The following is a 15,194-nucleotide window of genomic DNA, read 5'->3' as shown; positions in this document are numbered from 1 at the left end:
AGTTGTTCCAGAAGAGGTTCAGGTTGGATATTAAGGAAAACTTCTCAGAAAGAGTGGTGAGGTATTGTAACAGGCTGCCCAGGGAGCTGGTGGTGTCATCGTCCTTGGAGGTGTTTGTTGACTCTGGAGCGAACACAGGCATCAGCTGACAGCCAAGATAGATGATCTTATAGGGCCTTCCAACCCTAACCAGTCCGTGATGCTGACTGGTTCATGACATGATGAACTGATGAACTGACAGTTCATCTCTGACTTGTCATTTCTGCCAAGGCCATGCACACCCGCCCACGCTCTGCCTCGGAAGCACTTTCTCTGTTGAGTGATGGCCAACACAAAGAAAATTTATCAACATTTAAGAAGGATGAGCAGCACTCCCTTATAACTACATTCCTCAAGATCACACATTCAACATTAGCCTCTTCTCCAAGGTGTTTATGCTTATTTATGTACAATTGGTGATTATTTTATCTTGTGCACGAGCATCTGAAAAAAAAAATAAAAAAGAAGGCAAAAAAGAAATGCAACCACCGGTACTTCGGGCACGGCCTTCCACATCGCCGGCAGCCTGAAGGCGGGGTCACCACCCGGTGGCCCTTACCCTCGAGCAGACCTGCGTGCTGCGGCCGCAGTCCAGCGCGGGCGCCGCGGAACAGCACGTCCCGACGGCCGCAGCGGGCGGACGCCGCGGGGCGGAGCGAGGGCCGCGGCCCCTGAGGCGGCTGGTGCCGGCGGGCATGGCGGGCAGGCTGGGGCGCGGCGGGCGGCTCGGCGGCGGTGAGGGAGCGGCTCCGGGAGGGAACGGGCGGTGGTAGCGACCTGCTAGGGGCTGAGGTGGATCCGAACAATGAGGAACGCAGCTCCGAAGCCCTGGGAGCCCCGGTAGGGGCTGGGGGTCCGGCTGGCTGTACAGTGGTGTTATCTTTGTTGTGAGGGGAAAAAGGAGCGCTTCGAGGCGTGATGTGGGTTCCTTTGGAAGTGGAGCTTGTCTGGACGTATGGGTTTTAATTCGTATTTTCTGAGCGTCTCGTGCCTGGTTTATTTCAGGGAGCTTTATTTTTCATTCCTTCAGGTTTTAACGTGCATCAGGAATCGTGTGAAACCTGAAGTACTGAAAAACAAACGTGTTACGCTCAGCTGATAGTGGTAGGGGTGCAGAAAGAGAACGCATTAAAACAGTATTTCTGATGCCCGCTTAATTATACTTCGAGGTAAATGACAGATAGGGCAGAGTGATGTCTTCAGGGCTTTGCAAAGAGTGGCAGATGGGACTGCGATGCACGGGGCCCTGAGCGCTGTGGGCTGCCCTGGCCCCGGGGCTCCCACCTGCATCCAGAGCCCAGGGCCAGCCCTGGGGCAGCCTCCCCTCCAGGGGGATCACCTCCACCGATGTGAAACTGGCACGGAATGGTGTTGTCCCACCTTGATCAGGTCTGCTCTGCAGCCACCCTGCTGCCTGCCCTGGCAAGAAGATTTCTGCTCGTGCTTCTCCTAGATTAGAACTATAATAAGTTGATTTTTCTAAGACTTTCTCATCAAAAATAAATCAAGACACATTTTGCCTTTACAAAAACAGAGTATTTAAGTATTTATTTTTCCACCCAAAGGAAAAAACTTGAAAAAAATATTTGCCTTCACTGTAGCCTGTGTTCTGTGAACAAGCTTATTGAGAAACTCTTTCACACGTGCACTTTGATATGTACGTAACTCTATTACTATTTTGTAGTTGTCTTCAGGCAGCAGAAATGGAAAAGCTCTGTGTCCATACAGGCAAAAATGCCTCCTTGTGACTTTGTACCTGAAAAATACCGAGTAAGTCACACTACACTTGCATTTATGTAAGACTGCAATATGAGGTCCGAGTGATAAGCTCATTTGCTGTGAATATCCATTGGATAGGACCTGGGGAATTTTCTTGTTTATTACAACCATACTATAACCTAGAGATGTACTTGTGCAACATCTCTATAATTTATGGCTAATTTATGTTGGTTTGAAAGACTTTAACGACAAACGAGCATAGAACAGCGGTCTTGTTTCAGAAAGTTGGTTTGTATGTTAAAATTTTGTTCTGTTCAACCACTGCCATTCCATTCGTCTGGATCTTCAGAATGTGTGAACAGATAGTGACTTTTTTCTTCCCCTCAGTCATATCCGTATGAACGTATGCTGAAGATTCGTGAACAAAATATTGCTCCTTCACTGCGAATGTATTACAAGAAGCCTTTGCTGCTGCATCAAGGACATATGCAGTGGTTGTTTGACTATGAAGGACGAAGATATCTTGATCTCTTTGCTGGAATTGTTACTGTCAGTGTTGGTCACTGTCATCCGTAAGTGTGTTACAATTTGATTTACAAAAATGCAGTACAAAATGCAGGGGAGATACTTTTGATGGCTTTGTTCTTTGTTCATCTGTGGCACTGTGAGCCTAAAGACAAGATATAATTCACTGGATTTTTGTGTATTACATATTAAGGTCAATTTCCACAATATTTTGAATAATTAATTCGTTTATTTGCTCATCCATATGGCAAATGGAGCCGTGTCTGGATTTTCAGCATTAGTAACAGAAGTAGGAGTGTGTGTGCATGTATACATGTGTGTTGAATTAAATCCCTGTGTCTTGTGCTACCTGCAGGAAGGTAACTATGGCTGCCCAGAAGCAGCTTGCTTGCCTTTGGCATACCACTAATATTTACATGCATCCATCAATCCACGAATATGCTGAGAAGCTAACTTCACTTCTTCCAGATCCACTTAAGGTACTTAATTTCTGATAGGAGCAGGGGTGGGAGATGGGGGTGTCTTTTAGATGGAAATACTTATTACATATGTAAATTACAGCCACAGTATCTACAGAGAGAAAACCTCTTCGCAGGCTGTCAGGTAAAGAGATCATGATGAGCTTCTAGGCCTTTTGTTTAGATTCACTCAGATGTAGACAAGTGTAATAAGCCAAGCTCCTACTGTTCTCTTTGGATCTTTCTCTCCGGTTAGCGCTCTAAAGGGATGTTGTCAGCATAAAAATGACTGAAGGAACTGAGATGATGTTAACTGTTGTTACATGTAATCAGCCTTAACTGGATCTCGCAAAATTATAAGTGAAAAGTATTTGACAGTGTCTTATGTAGTGAGTTTTACTGATATTTAAGTAAACAAACCACATAAATGTCACGTGTCATGTTCACAGAAACAGTAGGAAAAGTGCTGTGGTTTTTTCAGGTAATTGAAACCAATCATAAATAGAAATTTGGTTACTAGAAGTGTGTGAGGCTATTGCAGTCTTGGAATGGAAGAAGAGTTTTAAAAATAAATGAATGTAAAGCATCTGCAAAGAATAAGAAGTGGATTATCTCAGTCTCTTCTGAAAATAAAATGTAAAAGTTATGCTTCCTGGAAAGAGGTATAATGAAGGGGATGACCTTGATTGGGGCTCAGTAAGGACCAATTTCAAAAAGAAGCAGAGACTCCCCATTCAGTTAATGGTCCTTTCCAACCCCTGCAATTCTGTGATTCTGTGAAACAAGAGAAGACAGCTGAAGAGGGGGGAAAATGCATAAAAGGGGAAAAGAGAGGAAAACGATCTCCTTAATTTTCATTCACAACCACTAAGCAAACTCTTTCTACCTCTTCTTTTCCACTTTTGTGTGTCTATCTTTCACTCCTTGTAACTGATGCACAAGGGTCTTACACAGTTCTTTTTGCCTGTGTGAAAGTTATTCGCTTAGCTCAGTTTGACCCAAATGCTTATTTTTCTCAAAACCATTTCACAAAACCACATCTTAGATGTGAGATGGAAAACCTGAAGATTCCTGGCATTTAAGATTTTCCATATTGTCCCATAGTAGATAGACCATCTTGATCATCGTTCCCATCCGTAGTCTCTGGACAACACTAAGTTTACTGCAGTGGGGTTGCTTTGTGACAGTGAAAGTTTATTCCTCGTAGTGTTGTGAAGTGACATCTAAAAAGGTTGTGGATGTGCACTGTACTGACCCTAAGCATTCTTCTGTAGGTGGTTTATCTAACTAACAGTGGGTCAGAAGCCAATGATTTGGCCATGTTCATGGCAAGGTTATATACTCGGAACTTTGATGTCGTCTGTTTCAGGTAATGGGATTATCTTAAACTTGCTGTGTGTGTAATCAGTCTCTGTATGCCTAAAACAAAAAATAATAGAAATGTCTTTAACACCAGATCTGCTGAGGACACTCCATTGGGAAGGAAGTAGAACGTGAGTTGAGTATTTGATACAGTACATTAGGACTCATTTGCATAGGAAACGCAACCTGCAATTTCTGCTTTTCTTATTTAGTAAACGAATCTAGTCTAGCTCAGGCTGTGCCGTGGTGGACCTCCTTTCAGGGTCAGAGCAGTCTTCAGCAGTTGCTGCTTTCCTAATTTGTTCCGGCCCTGTAGTTCTCCCCTCTGTGGGAGTTCAAAGGTACCTCTGGAATATCAGTGCAGTGAACCCCAGCGGGGAGCTGATCTGGCTGAAAACTAGCCTGGAGGAAAGATCTGGTTTTGTTTGTTTTGCTGCCTTATTTTTCTGCCAGATCCCTGAACCACAGTTCACTGCACAGCTATACAAACAAGTTCTTCTGACTTAACTACAGGGGTAGTGCAGAGGTGAGGGCTATGTAAGCGCCACTGTAAGCAATTCTTGTTACTGTGCTTCCAAACAGCCACAGTTAATAGAATAAAAGGCCGTGTTATGAAGATCGATATTTTCCTGCCATTCTGTTAAATAGAACACTGAGTATCTACCTAGCCTATATATTCTGCTTAATGAACTTGTGTATAAAACTAGCAATAAACTACTATGTAGTTTAATGATTGGCAGCATCTGTTAGAGAGAACAGCAGTTCCCGTGACTGAGAGAACACAGATGTTTACTTTGTAGGGCTCAGGTGCTGCAGCAGAACTTTGTGAAACACTTACATAAAACCTTTCTGAATTGCTGCCAGTTCAGGTTCTCATACTCATGTCTTTGTGAACATCACCTCACAATTACAACATGTGAAACTGCAGGAAACCAATATAGATGGGCAGTTGTGGATTTTTCAAAACCAGAGCAAAAAATGGCAGGACAAATCTTGTTTTGAGTGTAGCAGTACATACTTTTCCCAATAATGTATAGCTCAGAGGCATGCCTTCTCAGAACTAATAGTGCTACAGTCTCTTTTTGGAAGTAATGTTCTTGTACTTTGTCTATTTGCACAGAGGAGCATACCATGGAGGCAGCCCTTATGCACTGGGATTGACGTCTATCGGTTCTTATAAACATGGTGTTGCCAATGGCATTGGCTGTTCAACAGTGAGATTTTTTTTAATATAATAATAATAATCTGAGTAAATAGAAATGTGTTTGAACATTTCAATGATAAGTAACTTTTTGTCTTCAAAGTGCCTAATAGTTACTGATTACACTACAGCGTGTTCCTGCAACAAGAGCCGGATGCTCCATATAGAGTTATTTATGCTAATTTAGATTTGGGACAACCATAACATGAGTAATCGTGATTTACAGTGGTTTATTCTTGCTTGGTGCTCTTGTGAAAGTTCGTCGAAGGTGCAAAGTAGTAATAGTCAAAACCCTTTTTCTCGTGTTTGCTTTGGCAAATCTGTGCAAAGCTAATTTCTGCTGGTCTGAAGAAGATCCTGCCCAGGAATGAAAAAGAACCCATCCTTTATGTCAGCAGGAGAAGAGAGATATCTGTTACTGAAATCCATTGAAGAAAAATGGCAATAAATTACATCTGTGCCCTTGAGAAGATGAGAATGTCTATCTGTTTGCTAGAAGATGGCATTGGATATTCTGGTCTGAACTGGCAGTACAGCCCCAACATGAGCTCTAGGAAGGCACCTTCAGAGCAGACTCACAACCTGGTTCACTAGATGAAACATTCCATGTCTTCAGGCAACTCATCAGCAGGATTAGAAAGCAGGAATTCCCAACTTTCAGTGTGCTGTAATATCAGCCAGCCTCCCAGTATTTTGCAGATTTTGTCACACTTTAGATTATTGAAGTACTACTTGCAATTCTGACAACACTGCCATTAACCTTAGGTAACCATTATGGCTGACTAACTCAAAGAGCAAACTAAAGGAAGTAATCAATTGAATCACTGCTGCAGGAATACCCATGTGGGGGAATTTTGATGTTGTTTTATGAGTATTCTTTGGACGAGTCACTGGAACTAGATATACATTTTAGCAGTGTTTTGTTGCTGTTGTTTGTTTATTTGTTTGTTTCATTAGAGTCCTCCCCAGGTATGATTAACATACCTCCTAGAAAGTTGTCATCAAATATTTATTTTATCCTTGACAGACAATGTTACCAGATGTTTTTCGTGGTCCATGGGGAGGCAGCAATTGTAGAGATTCTCCAGTGCAAACTGTTCGAAAATGCAGCTGTTCTGAAGGTTGGTAAATGGTAAAAAGAATGTTTTTTAGATTAGAGAATACTAGGGGGCTGTAGGAGTAAAGTGTATGCTCAGGTTGTTGTTCAGGTTGTATTTACCTCCACAAGAAAGATCAGCATCCCTCAGTAGACCTCTGGTTAGGATTTGCAAGGGTACTTAAAGCGAATACTGCAAAAACCTCATGTACCTGCTTCCCACAGGAAAAAATATTGGTCATATGTTCAAATTTCTTCCAAAAATCCCATTTCTAGCATTTTCATGATCAGCTCTGATATTCAGGAACCTGTTAAACTCAAACCTTAGTACATCTGAAAGGACAGAAATGTTAGTTACATTTCATACATGTCATACAATGTGGAAGCTCCTCTAGTGCTCGCATTTTAATAGTAAATTCTGTATTTTTTGCACTGTTTCAATATGCATTTATTCTTATTTTAATTCACACGCATGTAAAATATTTTCTTGTTAGTTTTGCCTTCTCTGGTGATTGGGAGGATTAGCTATACTAATTGCTCTAGTCTTCATTACATCATAGACTGATATGCAACTGTATTCTCCAGAATCCTTGTATCTGCACTAACCTAATGATTCCTTATGCCTTATGCTGACATTTATTAACCCCTGAGAAAGTGTCTGCTTGTTTCTTCTGCTGATGTGAGTGATTCAGAAACACTTTCTCCAAAGTACAGCTTACTTAGTAGTGTAATATGTAACAAAGTTTGGCGGCTTTGCCAGTTCCAAAACAGGCAGTCTTTAGAGTGTAAATGGCTTAAGAGAAAATGAGGGGTCCCCTCCTGTAAGATTTAGACTTTTTAATGTATTTGGGAGGTGATATTTACCATATAGTCAAGTAGTACTTGTAGATTAGATGTGCAGTTTCATGTTTTGATGCTGCTTCTACCACTTTAAGTAAATTGTCTTTAAAATATTTTCCCTCTGAACAGGTGTATGTCATGCAAATGAGCAGTACATTGAACAGTTCAAAGATACTCTGAACACTTCCGTGCCAAAGACAATAGCTGGATTTATTGCTGAACCAATTCAAGTAGGTAGTTTGCCATTTCTCAATTGTTATAACATACTGTGATACAGTGTGAAATACTAAGATCTGGTGTACTTTAGCTACATTCAAACTATAGGTATCTACTTGCCTTAAGCACCTTAAATATTTGGAAAAAAAATGGATGCACTTCAGCTTTTGTCACTGATTTTGGTGGAGCTGGAATGTTGGTGATAAAGAATCGTGAATAAATGTTTTTTTCAGCAAATAAATAACAAGAATGGCATATGCTATTGTTTAGTATCTAATAACTTCCAAATTTCGTGTGCTTTTCTATTTCGTGCTTCCATAAACTTTGTGTCAATTCCCTTTCCACCTCCTTCCAGCAAGTTTTCTGCTATGTGTTTTGGAGCTCTTTGTCAAGTGGTGACCAGTTGCAGGATTCATTGTCTTGGTGCTTCACCCCAGTTTCAGAACTAATGTGTATGTGATTTTTTTTTAATAGAAGGAATTGAGAATATATCCCAGGGACAGGAAGGGGAAAGAAAAACATGTGTTGTCCATGTGATCTCAGAGACAACTGTAGGTGTTCTCTGTTTCTACTTGGTTTTTTTTACTTAGTTTTTTTTTACTCTTTTTACTTACTAAGCCCTGATCTAAGGAGCCATTGCATTCTAGGTATGGAATAGGATTTCTGATTCAAAAGAAAACTGGGAAGGTGAACAGAAATTTAGGAAACAGTATTCTAAACAAATTTACCAGAGAAGGGGTGTCAGCTCCCTAGTTAGGTTTACCGTCAGTCAGTTTATGTTTTTCTCAGTGGATAGGTTTTCAATGTTCTTGTCTTGGCAGTTTATCTTTAATCCGTTCTTATAGGGATCCATTTTATGCTGTGGCCTCACAAACATTTGTACAAGCACAGCTCACAGAACAGGGTACTACCCCATGGGTTGGAAATATGTGACCTGAGCAGTTTCAGTGCTGAAGCCAGAAATTTGAGAGAACAGTCTTGCTATTAGCTGAGGGCTGCTGATATTTTTTCTTACTGTAGGGTAGTCAGAAAATTCCTGTTTCTTTTTGTGTTCCTGAAGACATTTTCTTTTTTGTCTTGGCAGGGTATTAATGGAACTGTTCAGTACCCAAAAGGTTTCTTAAAGGAAGCTTATCGGCTAGTACGGGAAAGAGGAGGTGTTTGTATTTCAGATGAAGTGAGTGTTTTGACCTAAAATCTCTAGAGTTTTGTCTATCTCTGTAAGTCTTCTGAAAAGAATCCTCATAAAGGCAAATTAGAACTCCATAAATAAGGAAAATGCCAAATGTTTCATGTATAAAGGTTAACATAGTGCCTTTTTCCAAGCATACGAGTCTCCTGGTTTTTACTGCCTTTATTCTGCATTGTGGTATTCTAATTTTAGACACAGATAAGGCTTGTAGCAGACTTGAGTCCTTAGGTTTCAGGAATAATATGGTGTAAATTTACAAAAACATGCAATTAATAAATGCCAGCTGTGATTTGAGTATTGTCACAATAACACTTGCTCTTTCTTACAAGTGTTGTTGGCGTATGTAAACTCCAGAAGGGGTTTATTTTGCTGCTCCTCTTCAAATACATTTTCTAAATAAAATTTGCCTATTGCCAGTTTGAAATATTAATGAACTTTTGGGACTGTGATACTTGCCTCAGATAAATCGGCAGGAATAGGAGTGCTATTTTGAAATATGCTAAGCAATTGCATTTCCTCTCTATTTTTAAATGGTTACTGCAATGTGTCTGTACATCTCAGCATGCCTAAGATATGGTGAGATGTTAGCTATTCCATTTGCAAAAGAAAAAGCAAATTATAGTAAGTAGTATTTTGTGTAAAGCTACCCAAGTAAGGATCTTACTACAGCAGCTGATTCTAGGTATGCTTGCAGATCAGCAATAATAGAAAGAAAAGAAAAATAAACTGTGTTGTAAAATGTGAGAAGATAATGGGGATTTCTCCGGATTTTTCCTTTCAAAGGTACAGACAGGATTTGGACGGACAGGCAGCCATTTCTGGGGATTTCAAACGCATGATGTAGTTCCTGACATTATTACTTTAGCGAAAGGAATTGGTAATGGATTTCCAATGGCAGCTGTTGTTACAACAAAAGGTATAAGCATTCTATTCTGTTAAAGATTGAAATAGGGCAAATACATAATATACCGCACAATAATTACTAACCAGAGAGGTGCATGTTCAAACAACTAAGATTATTAATAAATCTTGGTCTCAGGCTGTTTTCTGAGGTGAATGAATTGGGCTCTCAATTCTGAGTGATTTTATCAAGTGCTGTGCTATACTAGTGTAAAGCTTTATTTGAATTAGGTTAGTAGTATAACTAAAGCAGAGATGACCTTGTGAAACATGGGTAGAGATGGTAATAGATCCTGGAACTCCTCTCTGAATGCACCATTGTGATGATCAGTGCACAATGAGAAAGTAAGGTTAACTGACTACTTGATTCATATGAATAAATCTGGTGAAGAAAATTCGTAGGTGTTGCCCTAAGGCAACAACTGTCTGGTTTTGTTAAGTGTGATGTTGGTTTTGTGTTTTTTTTTCAAGTCTGTCTTTAGCATCTAGACTCTGTAATTTTTGCAGTGTATTACAGTCTTTCTGTCACTTCACTCACTGAGAGTCAGGATAGAAGCACAGCAATTTTTTTAAGTTAAAGTAGATAAGTATTGTTACCAAACATAAGGAAACTGTAAGACTAATTTTTTTTTTTTCTTTAAGAGATTGCAAATTCTTTGGCTCAAAACCTTCACTTCAATACATTTGGAGGAAATCCTTTGGCCTGCGTAGTGGGATCTGCGGTTCTTGATGTAGGGAGAATGTTATGCTTTTTTTTTTTGTAGTAAAAGATAGATAAAAAATGCTTGCACTTGTTCTTACTATAAAGTTGTATGTTGGCAATTTTTTAGCTGTATTAAATTTATAAACATCCACAAGTATTATTTGTAGATAGCTGTGGTGCCCTCTGAGTAGGGAAAAAAAAATTGTGATTATCTCCACTGCAAAATTTTATCCCTTTTGCAGGAATACAAGTCATATGTTATGTCATCTTTGAAATAAGTTGGAGTCTGCATCTGAAGCAAGGAGATTGTCAGAACTAGGAAAAATAAAACGGAACTGAAAGAAAAGGAGGAGACAGGAGAAAAACACTAAACAAAAGCAAGAGAATAAGAAGGAAGAACACTCATGTTAACTTCTCAAATCATATTTTTTGTTCTCATTCATGAATTTTCTTAAAGCAGATTTTAAGTTTGTAAAAGGATTTGTGCATGTCAGTGCTGATAGCTGGCTCCGTGTCAGAACTTTGATTAATAGAGCAGAGTAAGGAGTGCATTGAAAAGAATTAAAACACTCAAACTTTACTAAAATGCTGCCTAGTACACAGAGGTATACTGTGCCAAGTTTTATTCTTTTCATGATGCTGTAGAAAGTTAAAATATTTCTGGCAAGATTTTGCAAACAATCATGAAGGCCAGGTATTTTTCAGCTATGACTATTTGTGAGCATGAATTACTAGAATATTATGATTATTGAAAAATAAGTAAAACATGCAAAAGAACAGAGCAACATCAAAATATTAGGTTCAGTTTTAACCTGATGCTACTAGTTAAGTGGAAGAGAGGAGAAATTTAAGTACTGTAGCAATGAAGGAACATAGTATGCAAATCTGTGAGAGAAAGTGAAATAAATGTAATGTCACCAATCTAAATGGGGATTAACCAGCTGTGCGGGAAGCTTGTCCTATAGCTTTGTCATTGTACATCGTTATTACCAGGCTATTGAAGAAGATAGTCTTCAAAAAAACAGCAAAGATGTGGGAACATATATGTTACAAGAGCTTGCTAAACTACGGGATAAATTTGAGATTGTTGGAGACGTCCGTGGCAAGGGACTCATGATTGGGATAGAAATGGTGAAAGATAAGGTTGGTGATTTACTTTCTACCTTTTGACTTACAGTGCCATTGCAAGTTTTATTCAACTGAAATGAAATGTGACAGTAGGAAGATTTTCTCTTAAACACAGATGATGGAATAAGAAAGTACTGCTCTGGCTAAAACTGAGCCAGAACATTCCAGCATTTCAAATATTTCACAAGCTTTGAGTAAACAGTGACTTGTGCACTTTAATTACAAAAACTCATCATGGAAAGCAGATAAATTATCACAGAATCATTTAGGCTTGAAAAGACCTCTAAGATCAAGCCCAGCTGTTAACCTAGCACTGCCACATCTACCACTAAACCACATCCCGAAGCACCACATCTACATGTCTTTTAAATACCTCAAGGGATGGTGGTGCAGCCTGTTCCAATGCTTCATAGCCCTTTCAGTAATGAATTTTTTTCCTAGTATCCAACCTGAACCTCATGCAACTTAAGGCCATTATTAGTTACCTACGAGAAGAGGCTGACCCCACCCTGCTACAGTCTCCTTTGAGGTCATTGTAGAGAGCAGTAAAGTCTCCCCTGATCGCTGTAGGCTAAATAACCCCAGTTCCCTCAGCTGCTCCCCATAGACCTGTGCTCCAGACACCTCACCAGCTTTGCTGCCCTTCGCTGTACACACTCCAGCACCTCAAAGTCCTTGTAGAGAGGGGCCCAAAACTGAACACAGGATTCAAGGTACAACCTCACCAGTGCCAAGTACAGGGGGTATTCAAATGCTGGCGTGTATCAGTGTGTCACTGGGTTTCTTGGCCACTGTTTGTGTTCAGCCAGCTGTCAACCCATGTCCCCAGGTCTTTTTCCTTTGGGCAGGTTTCCAGCTACTTTTCCCCCAGCCTGTAGCATTGCAGTTACCTTATGCAGCTGATGTTTTCAGACATAGATGGGGGTGGGATCTATTGGAAGAACTGGAATAATACATATTTTTCCTAGAATTAATTTAGAATATCCTAGTGAAGTTTACTATTCACTTTCCATAGGACAGTCGCCACCCTCTTCCATCTGAAGAAATCAGTCAAATCTGGGAGGACTGTAAAGACATGGGTGTTCTGATTGGCAGAGGAGGACTCTACAATCAGGTATCAAACTTCTGGTTAAATTAATTTTAGTTTAGTAAATGAACTAGAAAATATATATATTTAGAAGCTCTCCCTGCTTAATTTTTCTTGGTTTACAAAACAGGCAGGAGCTGTATGTTTCTTTTTCAAGTGAGCTGAACTTCCTTCAAGCTTGTAGTTTTCCCTTTGAGGGACAACTTCACCTAGAAAAGCAACACAGTAAAATATATGCAAATTAGAGGAAATCAGCAATATTCAGGTCGGCTAAGTGTTCGTTACTGTTAGAGTTATAACCTGATCTGGTGACAGAGAAACAAGTTTATTTTTGCTAGTTCTTTCATTCTGGAGAGCTGATAATACTCCTATCTGGATGTTAATATAAAAAATAAATGTAAAGAGAGCTCTTACCAGCAAGTTTGGCAGTACAGCACAGAAGTGAGAATTACAGGAAAATGGACATCAACCACTTGAAGATGCACTACGCTGTACTCATGGCTCTGTGCCACAAGTTTCTTAGAGCATGCAGATTAATTACAGACGATTGCCTTTAGGATGGTTAGGTCAGTTAAACCCTCAGAGCAGCTTTTCAATGAGATACATACAGGATGGCTCGAAGATGGACACTGCCTCTGTCATCTCATAGGCTTCCACAAGTCACAGCCCAGAAGACAGGTTACATCCTGCAGCTCAGTGTGGTAGAATCTGATTCTGTCTCATGAGAGTGCTGTTTATCTGCGAGCATTAGCTGAAGTCAGCCCCAGCTGAAGTGGGGGGAGAAAGACCGTTACGTGCTTTCTACATAAAGTCTTAGAAAACATCGGCAGGAAAATTTAAAATAAAAGCTTAAGATTCTTACTGAATTTAAATGACTTTGTAAACATTGTACTGCCAAGTATTTGGACTTCTAGAACCTAATTTCTTACGAAGCTGCACTGTGCATACATCCCTTCCTGATGAACATGGATTCAAACTATGTTGACCTAACTGAAAGTTCATATTTACTGATTTATCTTTGAAACCTAATAAAAAGCATATAATATAGAAGAAAATTACCTGACAGCAAGTTAACACAATGCAGGGTACTCACCATTCCCAACAGGTACTATTTCATAATGGCAAAGTTGCTGGAAAGGAAAAGATTGCCTATTTTGTTTCAGCTGGCTCTTAGTACAAATCCATCTAAGGCTTTATTCAGGCTCTACCTGGAGTAACAGGCACAACCTACTCTAGACAGCTCTTTGAAGGCAGTTGATCTGTCCCTTGAGCAGAGTGGGGCATTAGAAGCAGTCAATGCCCCATTTCAGGGTGCATTTTTCAGAGGCCTCGGTCCCAGCACAGCAGCTCTATTATTTTTCATGCTTTTGGTTACATTGTTTATCAAAGGATGGGGCTAACCTAGATGGGCTGCTAGAACATGTATTCTTTCCATACAGTTTTAAGGATGTCTTTTCTTTTTGTTTCTCTTCAGACATTTAGAGTTAAACCTCCTATGTGCATTACTAAAGAGGACGTTGACTTTGCTGTTGAAGTAATTCATACTGCGTTAGAGAGACACATGGAAAGAGGAGCTGCAAACTAGGCTAGTTTCTTTCGGAGATGCACATCGGACCTGACCCTTGCTGTCTAGACTCTAAGGAAAGCATGGTCTGAAGATAAAATACTTGTCAGCATCGTAAGACTACTGTTACAGAGCCGGACTTTAAAGAATGCTCGCTAACCTATTTTATAAAAATACGGGTTAGTCTTTCAGTTGCCCTCAACAAGGCAGCCGGCAATGCTAGAGGCTGGGAGCACTCAGGATACAATAGTTTATTTCTGCTGCTCCTCATTCCTTACTCTTCTACTGCTGCTTTTCTCTCACTGGTTTTCTGTGCTCCAGCAGAAGTTCTCTAGCAGGCTACAGTCCCCTTGGGGGAGGTTATAGGTGCCACCTCAGTGTTTGTTCTTTTGTTCCAGCCTTGTTCCTGTGTCTCCTTTGCTGCCATTTCTTAACTACGTTTTCAACAGAGGCAATACAAACTCCTGCTTGACTGAACTCCGGCATGTGGTAGGGCTGCTGCAAAGCCAGCTGTGACCAACACAGGGTAGTCCCTGCCCACCCTTCCACAGTGGTCACCTCTGCAGCTACCAAAACTGTGCCTTTTACAACCCAATAAGCACAAGCATACATGAAACCAAATACTTCATCATTTTTCTATTTTATTTAAATAACAAAAATAATTAACTGAAACAATAATGTTGCAGAGTTTAAGTCTTACCCCATGACATGAGATTTCACACAAAGTCACTCTTGGGCTATGAAGCATTCTGAGCAGAATCTAACTGTGGGTCTCACACAGAGCTAAAACTGTTTATCACAATGATGCAGTGTAAAAAGAACATTAAAAAGTCTGTGCACACAAGCTGAAGTTTCTAATTATGGTAATTATTTTTAATATAGAGTTCCACTGCAGTCATCATTCTCTCCAAAAAGTTCTTTGCTTTTCTTCCTGCTGCTTTTGGAATTTTAGTTATTTAGCAAAGATGCAAACTCTGGTGAAATAAGGTAAAGCATTTCTAACATAATCACTTTTGAAAAAAAATTTTGTTACCTTCTCCAATCTCCAATAAAAGTAATATTGTTGTCTGTTAGCAGGAACTATACATTTGTCATTTTACTTCAATGCAGATTTTAATGTTTGAGTAATTCCTTGATCTAATAACAGTTCTGTGTTCCACCATT

At 39.9% G+C, this 15,194-nt stretch overlaps 1 protein-coding gene across 1 annotated transcript; it reads left to right on the top strand.

Annotated features, from left to right (window-relative positions):
* On the top strand, nt 582-14,874 carry AGXT2 (alanine--glyoxylate aminotransferase 2). Its single transcript, XM_021379978.1, has 14 exons — nt 582-774; nt 1,724-1,809; nt 2,146-2,330; nt 2,639-2,762; nt 4,016-4,110; nt 5,224-5,317; nt 6,332-6,425; nt 7,370-7,470; nt 8,541-8,633; nt 9,432-9,564; nt 10,191-10,279; nt 11,245-11,394; nt 12,395-12,493; nt 13,941-14,874. The coding sequence occupies exons 1-14, from the start codon at nt 735-737 to the stop codon at nt 14,049-14,051; spliced, it is 1,494 nt and encodes a 497-aa protein (XP_021235653.1). The 5' UTR covers nt 582-734; the 3' UTR covers nt 14,052-14,874.

The sequence above is a fragment of the Numida meleagris genome, chromosome Z (genome assembly GCF_002078875.1).
Source record: "Numida meleagris isolate 19003 breed g44 Domestic line chromosome Z, NumMel1.0, whole genome shotgun sequence".
NCBI lineage: Eukaryota > Metazoa > Chordata > Aves > Galliformes > Numididae > Numida > Numida meleagris.
Note: the sequence above shows the minus strand (reverse complement) of the source record. Positions and strands in the feature narration are given on the sequence as shown.